The 17,193-nt window shown below is 43.0% G+C and overlaps 1 protein-coding gene and 1 long non-coding RNA gene across 3 annotated transcripts in view; one reads left to right on the top strand and one right to left on the bottom strand.

Annotated features, from left to right (window-relative positions):
• Positions 1–9,935, bottom strand: part of PRDM2 (PR/SET domain 2) — a 63,259-nt gene extending 53,324 nt beyond the window's left edge. For both annotated transcript variants that reach the window (XM_042831311.1, XM_042831312.1), the window contains exons 1-2: positions 9,829–9,935; positions 3,149–3,222 (exon numbers count right to left, since the gene is read on the bottom strand). In XM_042831311.1, coding sequence (XP_042687245.1) covers positions 3,149–3,157 — 9 coding nt within the window. In that variant the 5' untranslated portion in view covers positions 3,158–3,222; positions 9,829–9,935. The remainder of the gene's footprint in view (positions 1–3,148; positions 3,223–9,828) is intronic.
• Positions 9,855–12,647, top strand: LOC122167076. Its single transcript, XR_006170947.1, has 3 exons — positions 9,855–10,206; positions 12,110–12,160; positions 12,632–12,647. It is a non-coding gene; the product is annotated as an uncharacterized LOC122167076 (long non-coding RNA).
• The last annotated feature ends 4,546 nt before the right edge of the window (positions 12,648–17,193 follow it).

Below are 17,193 nucleotides of genomic sequence, written 5' to 3'. Positions count from 1 at the left end.
TTTCAATTACTATTCCACCAACATTTAACAATCAGATTCAAATTGGTTTTCTTTCCTATGAAGAGAAGTTCACCTCCTGGTAAGAATACATACAAGCACACGTTCTACAGCCAGCACTGCATTAAACTGAAGACCTACTATGGTGTTTTTCACTCACACCAGCAATTCTGTTGCAATTCTGTTGAGTAGGTGTGCACTAGAAGCTTGTTTCCCCATTAAATGAGTACCTCTGAAGTTCACCAAAGACATTACACTGTCAGCACTCAAACCAGAAAGAGTGAAGTGACCTAAGAACAATGCAAAGATGGTTGGAGGGCTTAAAGGTGCCTTAACTGAAGCTTTCCTTTCCTGTTTGCATCCAATTCAGAGTCCAGGCATTGGATAGTACCTTTCAGCACACCTCTGTAATTTTTATGTCACTTTCAATAGGAACAGTACCTGCAACAAGATGCTTACAGGTGATCAGTTGGAACAAAAAGTGAAAGAAAAAAGAAATAATGCTGAATGATGTGAAGATTGGCAAACAGTTTGATGGAAACAGGAATAAGAGGAATGAAGAGAAGATGCTGTTCATAGAATCACAGAATGGCCTGGGTTACAAAGGAGCACAGTGCTCACCCAGTTCCAACCCCTGCTGTGTGCAGGTCACCAACCAGCAGCCCAGGCTGCCCAGAGCCACATCCAGCCTGGCCTGGAATGCCTGCAGGGATGGGGCATCCACAGCCTCCTTGGGCAACCTGTGCCAGTGCCTCACCACCGTCTGGGTGAAAAACTTCCTTCTCATATCCAACCTAAACCTCCCCTCTGTCAGTTTAAAATCATTGCCCCTTGTCCTTGAGTGTCCCTTGCCAATGAAGTGACAGGGGCAAGGCAAAGGTGACAGAAGGGAGTTGTGAAAGGGAAACAGAAACCAAGAGCTAGCACATGGCAGGCACAAGCAGGAGTCTTCTATCAAAAACCCTATTGAACTCACCCCAGTTTTACTGCACGTGCTTGAAGACTGAAGATGTATTAGAATATTTGAATTAATCCATTTAAAAACTCAGAAGGCACTTTAGTACAAGTGCAGGTGTAATTTATCTTATGCCTACATTAATTTTGCAGTAACTTCCCACTCAGCGTTCCATGCGACTTTCTCCCTGCTTTATCTTAACTCAGGCTGGGATGCAGTAAAAGCTACTGATCAAAACCCCATGCTTGCTTGCTGGGTTTTGTTTGTTTGTTTTTAATAAATTATTCAGAGCATTCTGATGCACTTTACACATAAAAGGAAAAATCTGTTTTAAAAAGAGATAGAGAATGCATGTCATCTATCCTGAGATGCAATCTTCCTTGAAAGGCAAAAATATTAACTCAAATAAGAGGTGTATTATTATTTGGTTTTTTTTTAAATCCTTTGTAACCTTACTGGAAGGAGACCAGAACAGTTCATGAAAAGGATTTTTTCATTTCAACAGAAGGAGCAGTCCTTTCATATAAGCAAAATTAACAATAGCTGATTAGTTTCAGGGTCACTGAAGTCACACCAAAAGCAAAGATAAGCAGAACAAAAGAAGTGAGAGCAGAACACCTGAAAGATGTTTGGCATCAGGCATCAAAGACATGCCTCATACAGACCTGGCACTACAACTTGTCAACAGTGAATGAAATTACAAGGGCACTGCAAGAAAAAACACCACGGGTTTGATGCTAAGTACACACTCAGTATGAATGGTAATTGAACAATAAAAAGCCTTATGAGCTCTGTACACTTTGGAAACTAAAGGCAAAAGGCAGAGATGCCAAGGACTCGAAGCTGTTGTAACTCTCCCCAGAGGCAGGGTGATCTCTGTATTGAATTGTAAGGTAATAAACGTCACAGCACTGCACCAATGGTGTTAACAATCCAGGTACGAAGGACGAAGATTTCGTTTTATACAGTGCAGAAATTTTGTTCAGTCCTAGAAAGGGAGCAGCGTTGGTGGAATGAGGAAACCAAACGGGAAGGAAACAGCTAGTGATAGCACAGATTAACACCAAAATCTTTGGGAGCGAGTAATGAAGCAGAAGGACTATTGCCTGAGCAGAACAATAAGCTGTTGGCTTCATGCCACAGCACCTTGGAAATAAACCTTACAGGGGGAAAAAAAAATCAAGTCTCAAAAGAAGGAAATGATGAAGCAATAGTTATCCTCGCTACCCCACACAAGACCACTCAACTTCCACAGGGTGCACACAGAAACGTTCTTTGCATGATACATAATGCGTATTTGTGCACATATAATACATGTACATATATAATACATAATAAATGTACTCTCTAAATCCATGACAATACTGACAGAGTTCCTATTTCGCTTTTTGTTTTCTTAGTATTTTTTTTCCCCTCCCCCCCCACTTAAAATCAGAGCAATTGGAGACATCCTACCATATAATTCCTCACTTAAGTAATTGTATTTGCACTCCTATAACTTCAGTGGTGGAATATACTTCAGCAGAGTGCTAATTGTGCCAATAATGATCAATTAAGGGTTTAAAAGCAAAAAAAGTAATTCATTAGGAACAGCACTGAAAAAAGCACACAAAGCATTTTGCATCACTGTGTACTGTGGCTGTCCCTGGCTAACAAGAAGCTTCTGTTCACAGTCATCTTTTTAGCAAATTGAGGACTGGCATTCCTTCATGGTAACACCCCATGGTCACACTCCCATGTCAAGGGGACTCGGTAAGACAATCCAAACAGACAAGCACTTATGAGCATAATTTAAGGTAATATTTCCTCTGTCAACAGCAAATACACTATTTTTTCTGCTTGGACAGACAGATAAAAAAATAAATGAAACCAGGCACACTTGACACTGATTAAAACAACACTCTCCAGGGCATCCAGGACATTCTGGCATCCATGTAGTAAAGGATGCACCCCAAAATAAATGCCCTTTTCCAACCTTTTCACTTGATTCAAGGGAAATACTCTGGTTCCAGAGCAGTGTGAATCGTCCCAATCAACCAATTTCTATGGCAGAAGCTGCTCACTGCATGTTTGAAATGATGCAGTGGTCTAAAAGGTGAAAAATTGAAGTCTTTCATTTCTTTTTTGACTTTCCATGTTAACACTGAGCTGTTCTATTAACCAAGTATTTTGATAAAGTCCTCCATGGAAACTCACCTGATTCATTCTGAATTCCAGTTGCGTTCTGAGCAGACACACACGACACAGGAACTCCTCTGATTACATGAGCCCTACAACGAGAAACAGACAATTGTGAGGCCTACCTCACAATTTACATTGTTTACATTGAACCAAATTTACCAGTTTACATTGAACTGAAAGTACACAGAGCTCAAGTTGCTCTTCCTAAAGGGCTGTTCACAACGCAGCACACTGCTTTACACAAGATCTGCTCCAAGCTATTGGTCAGTTATCGTAGCTCAGAATAATGTCACATCTAAGAGTTTAATATAGTAATTTGCCTTTTTTTTTTTTTTTTTTTTTTTTTTTTTAAATACACGGAGGAAATAACACAGCAAGTGACATTAGACACCATCCTGTTGTCAGTAGTTGAACTTCTCGGAGGCTGACTGGTACTTACCCACAAAGCATTTCATTTAAGTGCTGTTATTTCTTCCCAACTATTTATTGTTTTCCACATAACAATCACTAAATGATTTTACTGTTAGTGTCTATACAAAGCATTTCATTTAAAATCTGTTACTATTTCCAGCCACTCCTGGGATGTCAAATCCAATCACGGCAACAACATCACTGTCTCTCCAAGCTCTCCTGCAGTTGTTTCCAACACATCTCCCACATGCCATGTTCGCCCCACAGCCTTGACAGCTTAACTCGTTTTCCCTCCTGACAAATGTGATTTCTGCTTCTGCCCTGGACAAATGGTTTCTGAAAGGCGGTCAGCAGGCTGCTGTCACCTACTGGAACTGCCTGCGCACATGGAGGTGCAGATTTAAGGAAAAGCAAAGCTGGAGTCGTGTACACTTCTGCACTGGGATGATGCAGGAACAGGGAAATGCAGAGCTCTTTCATTCTGTGCTCACTTGGGTGATGTCTGCTTCATGGCAATTTGTAAATCAAGTATTCTGGATGGTATTTCCTAGTGCGAATAATACCTGATTCTTGGGAAGAAATATTTGCTTTTTTCTATATTTGGCTAGGATGTTAAAGGCTTTATTCACATAAAGACCTCAAAAGCAAGAACATTTTATTCATTTCAGAGCACTGAACTACAGCTGAAGGATGTGAGAACACATCTGTGGCACCTGCTGCCTGCTCATCCCTTGCCTCATGTGATCTGCAAGGGCCGCCCCACCTCTAATGGTTCTGTGATTAACAGCTCAGCAATCTTCTATCAGACCCACCACCTATCATGGCTCTGGAAATCAACTTAGAAAGCCTGCTTTAAGAAGTGCCCAGGCATTATGGTGCACTCAGTGAGAGTCATCTTCAAGTACGTTCGTCATTTTCAACACTGAATGAACTAGGAAGGCATTTAACTCATAATTCTAGCTACACAAATACAACCAGGCAGAATTCAAGGGGTGTTTTACAGAAGCAAACATTCAATATCACTACTCATCCACTACATGCAGTGGTTGGTGACCCTGCACACAGCAGGGGGCTGGAAATAGGTGATCATTGTGGTCCTTTTCAACCCAGGCCATTGTATGATTTTATGTATATTATTATTCAACTTCCATAGAACTGGCTGTATCCAAACCTCTCACTGAGCCTTCATACAAAGTGACCAACCTCACAGAATGATGTACTTAAAGCTCAGCTCCAAAACAGGCTGTGCCCTGGACTTTAAGCTACAAGTTACCAGAGGAATCAGTTCATCAGAAAGTATAAGATGAGAAATGAAGCTGTGGTAATCAAAAAGCTGCAATAACTACTAATAAAAGTACCAACTTAAAGCACCCGTTTCACCTTGAGATTGGATTCCTGCTGCTCTGATAGGTAGTTTTTAAGTTGCAGAGCTCACATCACTTATCTGAAAACATTTCCGCATTTTCTTTCCTTTTTAACGACGAAGAAAATTGTGTGGAAAGGCTGACTGCACTAAAAAAAAGAAAACAACTTCAGCCTACATACACCTTACGGAGTCACTGGTTTAACCTCTAGCTGCGTAAAAATGACCTAAGAACAGAAAACAAAGCATTCGTAACACAGAGTTTCATTTTTAACTTCCAGTTCCACAACAACGTGGACGTATGACCCAAACCACACAAACACAACACCCACCAATCGGAATTTTTAAATTAATTTCCAGAAAACCAGGGCATATTTATTCCAAACCACCACCCACGGTGTATGCCTTGAGCACAGCAGGCTCACAAGATACTGAAGCAACAGAGAAACAAATCAGAAAAGTCAGATCTATTGCGTGGCGTCATCCTAATCTCTGAAAAATTCATTTAGAAAGGCTCCTTAGAAAGTCTTCCTTGGAATTAACGTTGCTAATTTTGTATAAAATTAGTTACTTTTATGTGTGTTACGGATTGGTTGGGTCAGCATTTCCAGTAAGTGCTTCCAGTGGCTGTGCTGACCCATCCTCCTTCTGCTTCTCCAAGGCGCAGTTATCATCTCTAGACGACGATTCTCTCACTTTGAGAAGGAATACTGCTTCCATTTCAGAGGAAGGAAAAATAAACAGGCGTGAGAGCATCAGTCCTGTTTTGGAAGCTGAAAATGGGACACGCATTACGTCTCTGTCCAGGTAAAAACACATCAATTACAAAGCTGGAACAAAACCTGAAAGCCTCAGCAGCCTCTTCTCCCAACCAGGCTCCAGGCTGGGAAACTGCAGGATGGTAGAAATGATCTTTTCCTTTGCTTCAGCTTTTAATTATAGCAGAGGAGTGATCATTATTTTTTTAAAACATCTGGGTGCTTACCTTGTTGCACTCCAATCCTACAATAACATCCTACATACATTTGCAGCATGTTAGGTTAAGGAAAGCTTCCAAAAAAAAAAAAAAAAGCATGTTAACACTGAAGATTAATACGTACAAACTTGACAGAACCAACAGTGCTATCTATGGGCACTGGGGTGTAATGAAGCTTTCAGTTACTGTAGAGTGCCACATGAAAATGGAGAAAAGTGGGCATAAAATGATGAAAGCACCAACATCTGTTGCCTCTTGCCTGATAAAAATAAAAGTTTTGCTTAGTGCTTGGTAAACAAATAAGCTGTAGGTATTAAGAGAGTTTATTCAGTAACCACGCCAAGAAATTCACACAGAGATGAACCCCACGCTCTTCACCTTCACATATATTTTTCTAAAAAAAAAAAAACAAAACACAACACTTCATCCTCATGAAACAGCAACTAATCAAAAGAAGCAACAGAAAATGCCAAGTGCCTGATAACTGCTAGTACACAGAAATACTGCTCCAGTTTCAGACATAAGTACACCTCTTCATTCTGTTTGCAAAGGCAGTACATTCAAATGACAATTTTATCAGACAAGTGCATTGCAGACTCACAAGCACACGAAACAACCTGTTCCAGTCATTTCACAATGCAGGGCTGCCTCCCACTTCTGTCTGCAAGCATCTTTTATACAGAGGCAAAAAGAAACAAAACAACATTTTTCAGCTAGGAATACATTCTGAGAAAACACAGCACTGGTAAAGAAAAGCATTCCGTTTTGGGGACGATGTTACATAGCAGGGTCACATCTGCCCCAGCATGTGCCAACAAATTCAACACAAAATGCACTGCAGTGCTTTAAAAATGCTGTGACACTTGCCAGGACCATGCATAGTTCAAAGATTCCTCCAAATAACCTGAATTAAGTCAAAATAAACATAGCCAAGATGAAGAGCGCTGCACTGAATGACTGGTATCTTTTCTATACTGTGTTCACATGGAAAGATGGCCATGTGTGAAGAATTAGTGAACTTGTGATTTTGTGAGGGCAACACACTCCAGCAAGTATTACTCAGTATGGGAAATAGAATGATTTGCAGGGGTAAAAGATTGGGCTGAATTACAGAACTCTAACAATGGAACAGTAAATCAAAAGGGGATGGCACAAAGCATAATCAATTCTTTGAGATGTGGAGTTGTTAACTATAAAGATCAAAGACTCAGGAGGAAATACAAGGAACAAGGTATCCCAGTGCGGATATTCAACATGCATCAGCTTGTGACCTCGGGCTGTTTGTAAATCTCTGACAAAAACAAAATAACCCATCAAATTAGCAGTCTCCAATCTGCAGACGTAAGCAAGTGGCTCATGATGAAAAAGGCACCACACTGTTGCTGCAAGGCATAGCCTACATTTCCATCCTCTCTCCCAGCTGAGACTCTTACTTGCACATACGGCATGAGCACCAACCAGTGGCTGTAGACTGGTGATAGGCAAAAACTTTACTACAAGTGTTACCTCTAAATCACCCTGAACTTGTTTTAAGAGACTGACTTCTAGTGCAGGACAGTATTTAGAACTCCTTTTTACATATTATCACTTTTGTCACCCCACAGTGATTGTTTGCCCTTTATTCCACATAAGCAGGGTTCCACTAGAAACAAAACTTGATCTCTTTCTTATGTTCTGAGGCATGGGGTGGACGGGCTCCCAGCAACCCTGGGAGGACAACAGTGAGCTGAACTATGTGTCTGAAGACAGGTACATAGAGATAGGACAACGAGGAATGGCTTCAAACTAACACAGGGGGGAGATTTAGACTAATGTCAGAGGGAAATTCTTTACTCAGAGGGTAGCGAGGCCCTGGCACTGCTACCCAGAGAGCTGTGGATGCCCCACAGGTGATCAAGGCCATCGATGGGGCCCTGGGCCATCTGAGCTGACACCTGATTTAGTGGGCAGTATCCCTGCCCTTGGCAGAGGGGCTGGAACTGGATGATCTTGGAAGTCCCTTCCAACTCATTCTATGAGAAAACCAAGCACACCACACAGCTCATTTAACAATCCCTATACGCTGAAAGATCTTTTTGGTTCTCATAGGTCTCCACTGATCAGCTTCGTCTCAAGTATTGTATCAGGAAGGCCAGCAGCCCCACCACCACTGGGAGATGCCCGTTGTTGAGTACTGAAATGTAAAGTAAGGAAAATGCCTTTTGTCACCGAGTGCTCAGATAAGAGGTACAACATCACCATCCTCTCAATCTTCAAGTGTTACAAATGATTCAAAGTATTCTTTACTACTTCAAAATGGATCTTTGGCAGCTTCATAGGAACTTAAAACCATTAAAAGCTCCACAGAAGACCATAGCTGCAAACTCATGAGGTGCTCACCAGCAGGGCTCCACCTTCGCCTGTGGCATCAAATGATGTCTCAAAGACGCTGTCTGACCTGTCACCCCTGTCACAGTATCACTGCACTACAGCACAGAAACCCCAGGGTTGGGTGAAATAGAATCATAGAATCATTAAAGTTGGAAAAGACCACTAAGATCTTAGAGTCATAGTAAATGGCCTGGGTTGAAAAGCACCACAGTGCTCATCCAGTTCCAACCCCCTGCTGTGTGCAGGTCACCAACCAGCAGCCCAGGCTGCCCAGAGCCACATCCAGCCTGGCCTTGAATGCCTGCAGGGAGGGGGCATCCACAGCCTCCTTGGGCAGCCTGTGCCAGTGCCTCACCACCCTCTGGGTGAAAAACTTCCCAACTGTCCACCTCCCACCAGCATCGCACACTAAACCAAGTGCAAGTACTACATCTTCAGTGACCCCAACACATCCCAGAGCAGCCTGTTCCAGTGCCCAACCACTCCTTTGGAGAATTTTTTCCTAATATCCAACCTGAACACTTCCTGGAGCAACTTGAGGCCATCACCTCTTGTCTATCAGCAGATAGAGCAGAGGCTGAGCTCACCGCACCACAACCTCCCTTCTAGTCCCTATAGAGGGCTAGGAGTTCTCTGAGCCACTTCTCCAGATTGACCCATCAGATCTGCATCACTCAGTGCAGCACTGAGCTTCAGAACCCTCACTGCTCCATTCCCTTTTCTGCACACACTTCAGGGCCTCCATGCCTGTACTGCAGTGAGGAACCCAACACTGCCCACAGCACAGAGGGATGATCAACTCCTGCTGGCTGCACTGCTGCTGATATAAGCCAGGATGTTTGTAGGGACTCTTTGAAATGGTAGATAACAGCAGGACAAGGGGAAATGGTTTGAAGTTGAGGGAGGGAACACTAAGGTTGGATGACAGGGGGAAGTGCTTTACAGAGAGTGGTGAGGTGCTGGAACAGCTGCCCAGAGAGGCTGTGGATGCCCCGTCCATCCCTGGAGGTGTTCAAGTCCAGGTTGGATGGGGCCCTGGCAGCCTGGCCTGGTATTAAATGTGGCCCTGCAGGTTGCAGGTGACTTGGAGATTCATCATCCTTGAGGTCCCTTCAACCCAGGCCATTCTATGATTCTGTGATGCTGATGGTCTTTTGGCCACCTGCACACACTGCTGGCTCCCCCCGATCCTTTCCCTCAGTGCAGCCTTCCAGCCCTGTAGCAACGCATGGACTTGCGATGACTGCAGCCCAGGAACGGGCACTCGTTGCCGTAGACCTCAGCCCGCCCACGACCCTCAGTCAAACCGTCCCACCTGCAGGCACAGAACCCGCTGTCACCTGCAAACTTCCTGAGGGAGCCCTCGGCCCTTCACCCACACCGTCAACCCCGGCACTGAACATCACGACCCGCACTTCCGACCCGCCCGGCCGCACCCCCCGCTCCCCACAGCCCCACAACCCGGGCCCCTTCCCCGCCGCACCCCCGGCTCCGCACCGCTGGCTCTGCCCACCGCCTCCACAGCCCGGCCCGCCCTCCGGCACAGCAGCGCCCGCGGGGCCGCCTCCCTCTCACCTGCGAGGCTACCGCCGCCTCCTCGTTGTCCTCCTCTTTCTCCTCTATCCGCGGCCCGGCTCAAAAAGGCGCGGAACGGCCTCAGCTCCGGTACCGTCCGGACGCCATTTTGTCTCCAGCCTCGGAAGTGACGTTGGGGGGAGGCCAGCGGGCAGTGCCCCCCGTAGCGGGACCCCCTCCGGAGCGGGGCCGCCCCCGCTGCCCCCCGGCTCCCCGCTTCGTCCCCATGTTTACCAGAGAGCGCCTCGGCTCGTCCCGTCTGCCGCAGCCTGCCGTCCTCCTCGCCGCGGCCTCCGGCATCCGCCCTCATCCCCAGACAATGAGCTGTGGAGGAGAGCGGGTTCTCTTGCCCTATTGTGGGGTTTTCTGTCCTCTGTGGTAAGAGTTTGCTATTTATTGTGTGGAAATAAAAAAAGAAAAGAAAAAAGAAAAGAGCGAGGAATGAGGAATTCTAGCAGCAGGATGGAGTCATTAAGCTAATGTAGGAGATTGAATATAGGGATTACTTTGTGTTCCATTGATTATTTCGATGTGGCGCTCGTTGCACGAGTCCATCAAGGAGAAATGTTAATGATGTGGATGCGCAGAGAAGCTGTGGTGCCACGGCAGCAGGGAGCTTCCTCCACGAGCAGACAAGATCCCTGCTGAGCCTTTCTTGTCAAGCTGGTGCTTTCTGACAGCCTGCTGAGGGAGCAAGGATGGTCGGTCTGCAGAACAGGAGCTGCAGGGCAGACATCATCGCTCCGTACAACTCCTGAAGGAAGGCTGTGATGAGGCAGGGTTGGCCTCTGCTCCTGGCTGGCAGCGATAGGAGGAGAGGCGATGGCCTCAAGGTGCAGGTTGGATTGTAGGAATGATTTTTTTGTCAGAGCGGTGATGTGCTGGCACCAGCTGCTCAGAGAGCTGGTGAAGACACCGTCCTTGGAGGTGTTCAGTGTGGAGATGTGGCACTGAGGGATGTGGGCACGGTGGGGGTGGGTTGTGGTTGGACTTGGGGATCTTGGACGTCTTTTCCAACTTTGATGATCCTATGAGTGTAACCCACTGCGTTTCCAACAAGGATAGCTGCAAAAATGAGCTTTCAAGTGCAAGGAGGACGTTGACTGCAAAGTCAGAGTTTTAATGCCTCTGTTGTAGTGTGCAAATCCATCAACAGACAGCAGGCTGGAAGTAACAGGGTGCAGTGATCTTCCTTCATGCACTACCCATAGTACACACCTTTCTAACTCCACAAATACTGAGGATAAGTTTTTTCAAAACTATCATAAATAAGTTTAATACAAATCAAGCTATTCTTAAGATCCTACAGTCATAGAATGGTTTGAGTTGGAAAGGACTCTCAAGGCCATCAGGTCCAATTGCATTGCAGTGACCAGGGACACCCACAGCTCCATCAGTGCTCAGAGCCCCTCCAGCCTGACCTTGGGTGTCTGCACCACTTCTCTGGGCAGCCTGTGCAGTGCCTCAGTGCCCCTAGTGTAAAAAACTTCTTCCTTACATTAAAAAAAAAAAAAAAACAAAAAACAAAAAAAAACCACAAAACACTTAACCAATTTACAACACTAGAAAAAGTTCCAAGAAGAACCCAAGCTCCAAGAATCCCATTTAGAAAATAAAGTGGTTTGTCATTTTCTTAGGCCTTTTTAACTTCTTTTTCTGTATTCTAGAAACACTGAGACTGTAAACTGGGCAGCGCAGTTACCAGCAAGCCAACCCGTACACTTATAGCACTAGCTACAAAACACTCCTATCTTTCTCATTTTCATAGTTTATTTAATTTATTTTGAATTTCTAATTCATTACTCAAGTAGTTACACTTCTTTAAGCTGAAAGAAGCAAAGCTTTTCTGTTGAATACTAACATTACTTCTCTAGGCAAGGAAAAGGGTTTGCTTGGCTTTCTCTAGTAATAGGGTAAGAATACAGTATAGCTAAGATAGGTCTGTTTTATGTTTGGCTTAGTTGGAGATTTTATGAAGCTTTTTATTTCAGTGTATGTTATTATTTAATGCTTATTCTTGAACAGCATTCTAATGGATTGTCTTTAAAACTGTCAGTTGTTTCTACTCAAAACTGGTGTTTTACTTCTCATTGCCTGGCAGCATAATGCTGGAACAACCTGGAATTTGTTATAGAATTGAGGGATGGCTTGGGTTGGAAGGGAGCTCAAAGATCATCTACGTCCAATTATAGATGTATAATTCTTTATTAATGCCTCTTAATTCAATGTTATTTTTAGTGCTTCTTGTTTTATTAACTGTTTGTTGTGCTCTATGTTGTAGATGAAGAAAGAACTCTTGAAAAGCTGAAGCTCTAAACCGCATGGAAACAAGGTAGTATTATTCTAGCTGCTTACTTCTAGAGCTTGTAACTGCAGCTGATTAAAGGTCATACCTTTGTGGTAACAAAATCAGTTGGTTTTTTTTTTTAGGCTTCTTAATATTCTTAGAAGTTTTATGTTGCTATTTACCTTAAAATAAAGAGTTGGAATAATAAGAGAAGCTTAGTACCTTAGGTCTGTTAAAAACTTAAATGATCACTGTTATGGGTAAGTTTAGAAAAAAAAAAAGCCTTATCAGCTGAAGAGCTCCACTAATTGTGCTAAGACATGATAGGCTTGATTACTGATTGGCATTATTTAATTTATTAACTAAGAGATTATTGCTTACAGTTATTTTCAGGAAAGATTAGTTTGCTTTTTTAAGACAAGATCCACAGAGTAGAAAACGATTCCTTTTGGCTGCTGGAGATTCACAACTCCATATCTGTTTGAATTACACATTTCCTTTCTTTCCAAAATTCAGGGGGACAGAAGAAATATGAAGAAATGAAGAAGCGTGGAAGGAATGTGAGAAGAAAAAGGTAAAGCATTTCTGTCCTCTAGAGTTCTATTAGAGCATTCCAAAACGTTGTACTGAGCCTGTGTGAATTTGTTAAAAATGTATTACTGGAAAATAAAAAGAATGATAGGTGTAGAATTTAAACCCTTCAAAACAGAGAGGTTGGAGCTCTCTCGCACTAAGGTAGCACTCTACTGGGGGAAAACAAATAGTTGTAAAGCTGTCTGCTGAGTTCTGACTTACTGGAATTCGGAGATCAGGGAAGATCTGGGATTTGGGCTGAGGTCTTCATTGATTCACGTTGAAAATGAGGTTTTAAGTTGCATGATGGTTTAAAGGCCTAAGAGATGGTCTTGGCTGAATGCTTTTCTTTTCCTTAATTGCATATTCTGAGTGTTGATTCCTAAGTCGTTTATTTTGTACCTTGGTGTTGAAGGAGGTAAGCTGGACTTCATTAGCTCCTTCAGTCAGTAAAAAAGATGTGTTGAGAACTGAGCTGACAAAAAGTTGTTTTTGTCCAAGTGCTGCTTGGGCAAATCTGAGACCTCAGCTGGCTGAGCAGAACCAAGTCACTTTCTGGTCAACTGAGAAAAGGCACTGGGGGTCCTGTGCCAATATATGAAAGGAGACAGCAGCTTCTGGAGGGCCAGTATGAACCTTGGTTAGTCACACTTCCATACACTGACTGGGGGAAACTCTTAAACCTGCTTTTCTAATGCAAGAATGCATCTGTGTTGTGTTCAGGAATAACTGTGTGTCCAGTAATGCTTTTGAGGCATTTTTTCCATGGCTGTATCTTGGTGTTTTCTTCAAAATAAATAATTGAAGGCATCTTTAAGCTTTCTCGTGGATCTGAACTGTTAAAATAATCCAATGGATGTGACCAATAGTAGTTTTTCCTTCAGACTGTGACTGAAAAAGGAATTTGGTGCCTCATTCAGTACTCAGATGTTTCCTGCAGCCTGTCTGCAATCTGGCATTTGCATCTCAGTAATGAATAAGTAACAAATGTGTATGACAGACACCAAGCCAGCCATGGGGCTCACTGGGGTTAGTATGAGAATGTGAGTGGTGAATGCCAGTTATGTGGCTGTGACAGTAGGTTCTCAGGTACTGCACTGGTGAAATTAGAACTTGTTCTGTGCAGAATAGAACAAATCAACACCTGAAGGATGCAAATAAGTCATGTTGCAAATACAACAGTGGCTGTTTCAAATGCTTGATGTGTCTATAAGGGCATCCTCAGATAATAACTGTGTGATAGCAAATCTCCTGCAAATGCAGACTTTGCTTTTGAAACTGCTTGAAGTATTTTAGCCTTGGTTATTGAGCTGTAATAGTAACACCAATCTCTTTAGCTGTCACAAGAACTCTCAGCCAAACAAAAGTAGGCTTGAAGATTTGCAGAAACTTGATACATAATGTATGATTTGTCAGCTCAGTATTGCATGTCTTGAACTACAGGGATTCCAGTTGTTTTCCTTTGGGGCCTCACTGGTAGTTTCTCAGGCTGTATTTTTGGCATATCCTATCGCTGTTCCTCTAAGCAGCTGTGCTTTGCTCAAGTGTGAATAGGCTCTTGCTGTTATTCAACTAGCTGTCACTCAGCTAGGTTCTATATATTTAGGCCTGCATTCTTTGACCAAAATACCTCTGAACTTTATAGTATATTCTGAAAGATTCTAAGATAGAGACACCCAAAATCCCATAGCCAAGTGTGCTTTCTCCTGTATTCTTGCTGATTATTAAAGTTCCAAATCACACTTTACTGTACTAGTGTGATGCACTGAATATATAGCTTCTAACTGTAAAGTATGGAGCAGAAATCTGTAGTAAAATAGTATTAATCTGTAGCAAAAGTTAAAATATTACTGGTTGGAAGTCATTACACATTAGAAATTCACATTTATAAATATTTCAGCAGCTGGCTCTTGATGTAGCAGTCTTCCATGTATAAATCCTGTGGCTCTCAAGCTGCTTGTTTAAATTATGAATGTCTCTACAGAGCTTACTACATCATACCTCTGTGAATGATAAATGCTTCAGTAACCTAATCAGATCTTGTTTTTAAGGTATCCAAAACCAGTGAGATTAAAAGATAGGCAGCATTAAGGAGGTAGGTTCTTTTTATGGTGAAAAGAGCTCAGTCTATCAGCCTTTAATTCTATAACTCCATCAATTTCTTGTGGTATTCTTCATCCATTGGGGCACATCAGTGGCTCTGCAGTACTATTATTTTCCAGACCTCATTGAACCTCAGGGAGCAGGAGCAGCCTGGCTGTCCTGTTCTGTCATGGTCAGTGCTGGTGTTGGCTCCTTGTGCCCCTGTTCACTGCCATGCAGGCTGCTCAGTTTGCTGTGTTTGGAGGTTTTGATTTTTGTTGTTGATGCGGTCGCTTCTCCTTGAAACTTAGGTCTGGCTACCAGTGTACAAGAAAGTTATCTTTATTTTCACTTTACTTTGAGAATATATTCCACCTGGTGGTGTTCTGGAGCACCTGCACTTCCATTTATGTTTTGTGGTGGTCAGAGAAGCTGACAAATCTCAAGCCATCTGAAGTATGGAACATTTAGTTTTTGTATTCTTAACATAGCAGTATTGCTATTCTGTGTAAATTATACCAATAGTAACACAGAGATAAAATCCAATTGAATTTAGAGTATCAGCTGACATTTTATGGTATCCATTGCAAACTAGATTCATTTTTTTGCAACGGTCTCTGTAAACTAATTCCTATGCTGTAGGATTGGGTCCAGAAAATGAATGATGGTGAGTTTCAGAGCTGAATTAATCACTTAGCTATTTCTTGGTTCAGTAAGTTTATGCTGAGAGAGAATGCTGTGATGCTCCGTGGAAGAGAAAGCACAACAGTAGTATTTAGCTTTTGTTCTGGCTAAATACCGTTTGTCAGTGGGAGGCTGGCTCTGAGGATGAAGTAGCTCTAAGTGTGGCAAAAGTGCTTGGCTGTTGCTCATAGCACTTCTAGCAGCTGCATCAAGGGCACTGAAAGTGCTTTCTGGATGGTGTAGGCGTGCTCAGTGAAACTCATGTGGAACTTCTTTTGTTTTGAAAGTATTTGAAAGGTGAGGAAAAAGTTTGGATAGGAGGCTACATGCAATCTGAAGCTTTTTGTTGCGAACGCATTTGTTACTTTTCCTCTCTGTATGCCTTGATTGATTCTTACCACTAGCTGGTGCTACAATGCAATTTATTGAGTGTGCTGTTGTGGTGCATCTGCGTTATCAGCCTGCAGTGAGAAGTCTTTCCTTCCAGTATTGTCTGTGTATTTCTGGAAATGTTGCTTCCTGTCAGGTTATAAAATCTTAAATTGTTCTTGTAGTTCTTGCTCAGTTTTCTGCTTGAAATGCAGGTATGCTTTATACTCTCAGATGCTTCTATTGCTTTCTGCTCAGTTAATCAAGCATACTTACTGTGGAATTGAGCTAATTATTAATGATGAGGAAATGAACTAGAAAAATCCATGGGGAAAGCTATTCTCAAGAAGTTCATAATTAGTCAAGCATTTCTGAAACCCAGAACTTCTAGTTCTAAATGAACAGATGGCAGGCTTTGCCTTCATGTAAATTGTAGTTAATAACAACGTGTTCTCATGATCTCATTAATAATTTTGCCTCTCAAAAAGATTGACGTTGGTGCCAAGGGTAGTTTCCTCAGATAAAGTCTCACTCTGAACCATGGAGGTAACTTGAAGCAGCAGTTTACACTACCTAAATGCTTTTGCTATTTACTAATAAAGCAAAGGCTGCCTGTTCATGATGCTGCTGCAGCCACTGGATTATCTTCTGTTTGAATAATTAAACCTGACTGATGCCAGTTTTGCTGTACCGCTTCTCTGTTCCTTCCATTTTCTGCTTCTCTGGATGGTGCTGCTTGGTTTTGAACTCTCAAAATCAATCACCTTTGCCAAATGCTTTCTGGAAGCACAACCTTGAAAATGCATGGAATACACAGCACACCTTGCTGACCAGAATGCTCACTGCTGCAGCATTTGCCAGTCTCAAAATCTGACCTCTCCAGGCTGGAAAAGCCTAACAAGCCATGTGATTGCACGGGGACCTTTGTGGCATCGTCCAACTGTTTGATAGAAAGCAGGGGGGCTGTGGGTTTGGTCTGATGCCTAAATCCACATGGCCTAGACAAAGACACACGGCCAGCGTGGTGCTGGGTTTATTTGTGCAGCAATGCCTCCACGCTGCAGCTGTGAGAAATGTACAAAGCACCAATTCAAACCTCTTAGAGCACCTACTATCAAGTTGCACATCCAGTGTTACCTTCTGTACCATCAGCAGCCACCCAGCAAAACCAGATGCTGGGAAATTTGATGTTAGTGATAACACTTCAGATTAAAAACTGCCCGAGAAACTATGCTTATGGCCAATCTAATACTTAATCTAGTTAAGTAGGAGAGTATAAATGGTTATCACAGTGTCTCCAGGCATGGCATAGGCTAATTGCTTCTGTAGTACTTACACTACAGAACTATAGGTGGTACAGGAGAGATTGC

The sequence above is a fragment of the Centrocercus urophasianus genome, unplaced genomic scaffold, assembly GCF_019232065.1.
Source record: "Centrocercus urophasianus isolate 14NV4802_14NV808 unplaced genomic scaffold, USGS_Curo_1.0 seq_36, whole genome shotgun sequence".
In the NCBI taxonomy this organism is placed as follows: Eukaryota; Metazoa; Chordata; class Aves; order Galliformes; family Phasianidae; genus Centrocercus; species Centrocercus urophasianus.
Note: the sequence above shows the minus strand (reverse complement) of the source record. Positions and strands in the feature narration are given on the sequence as shown.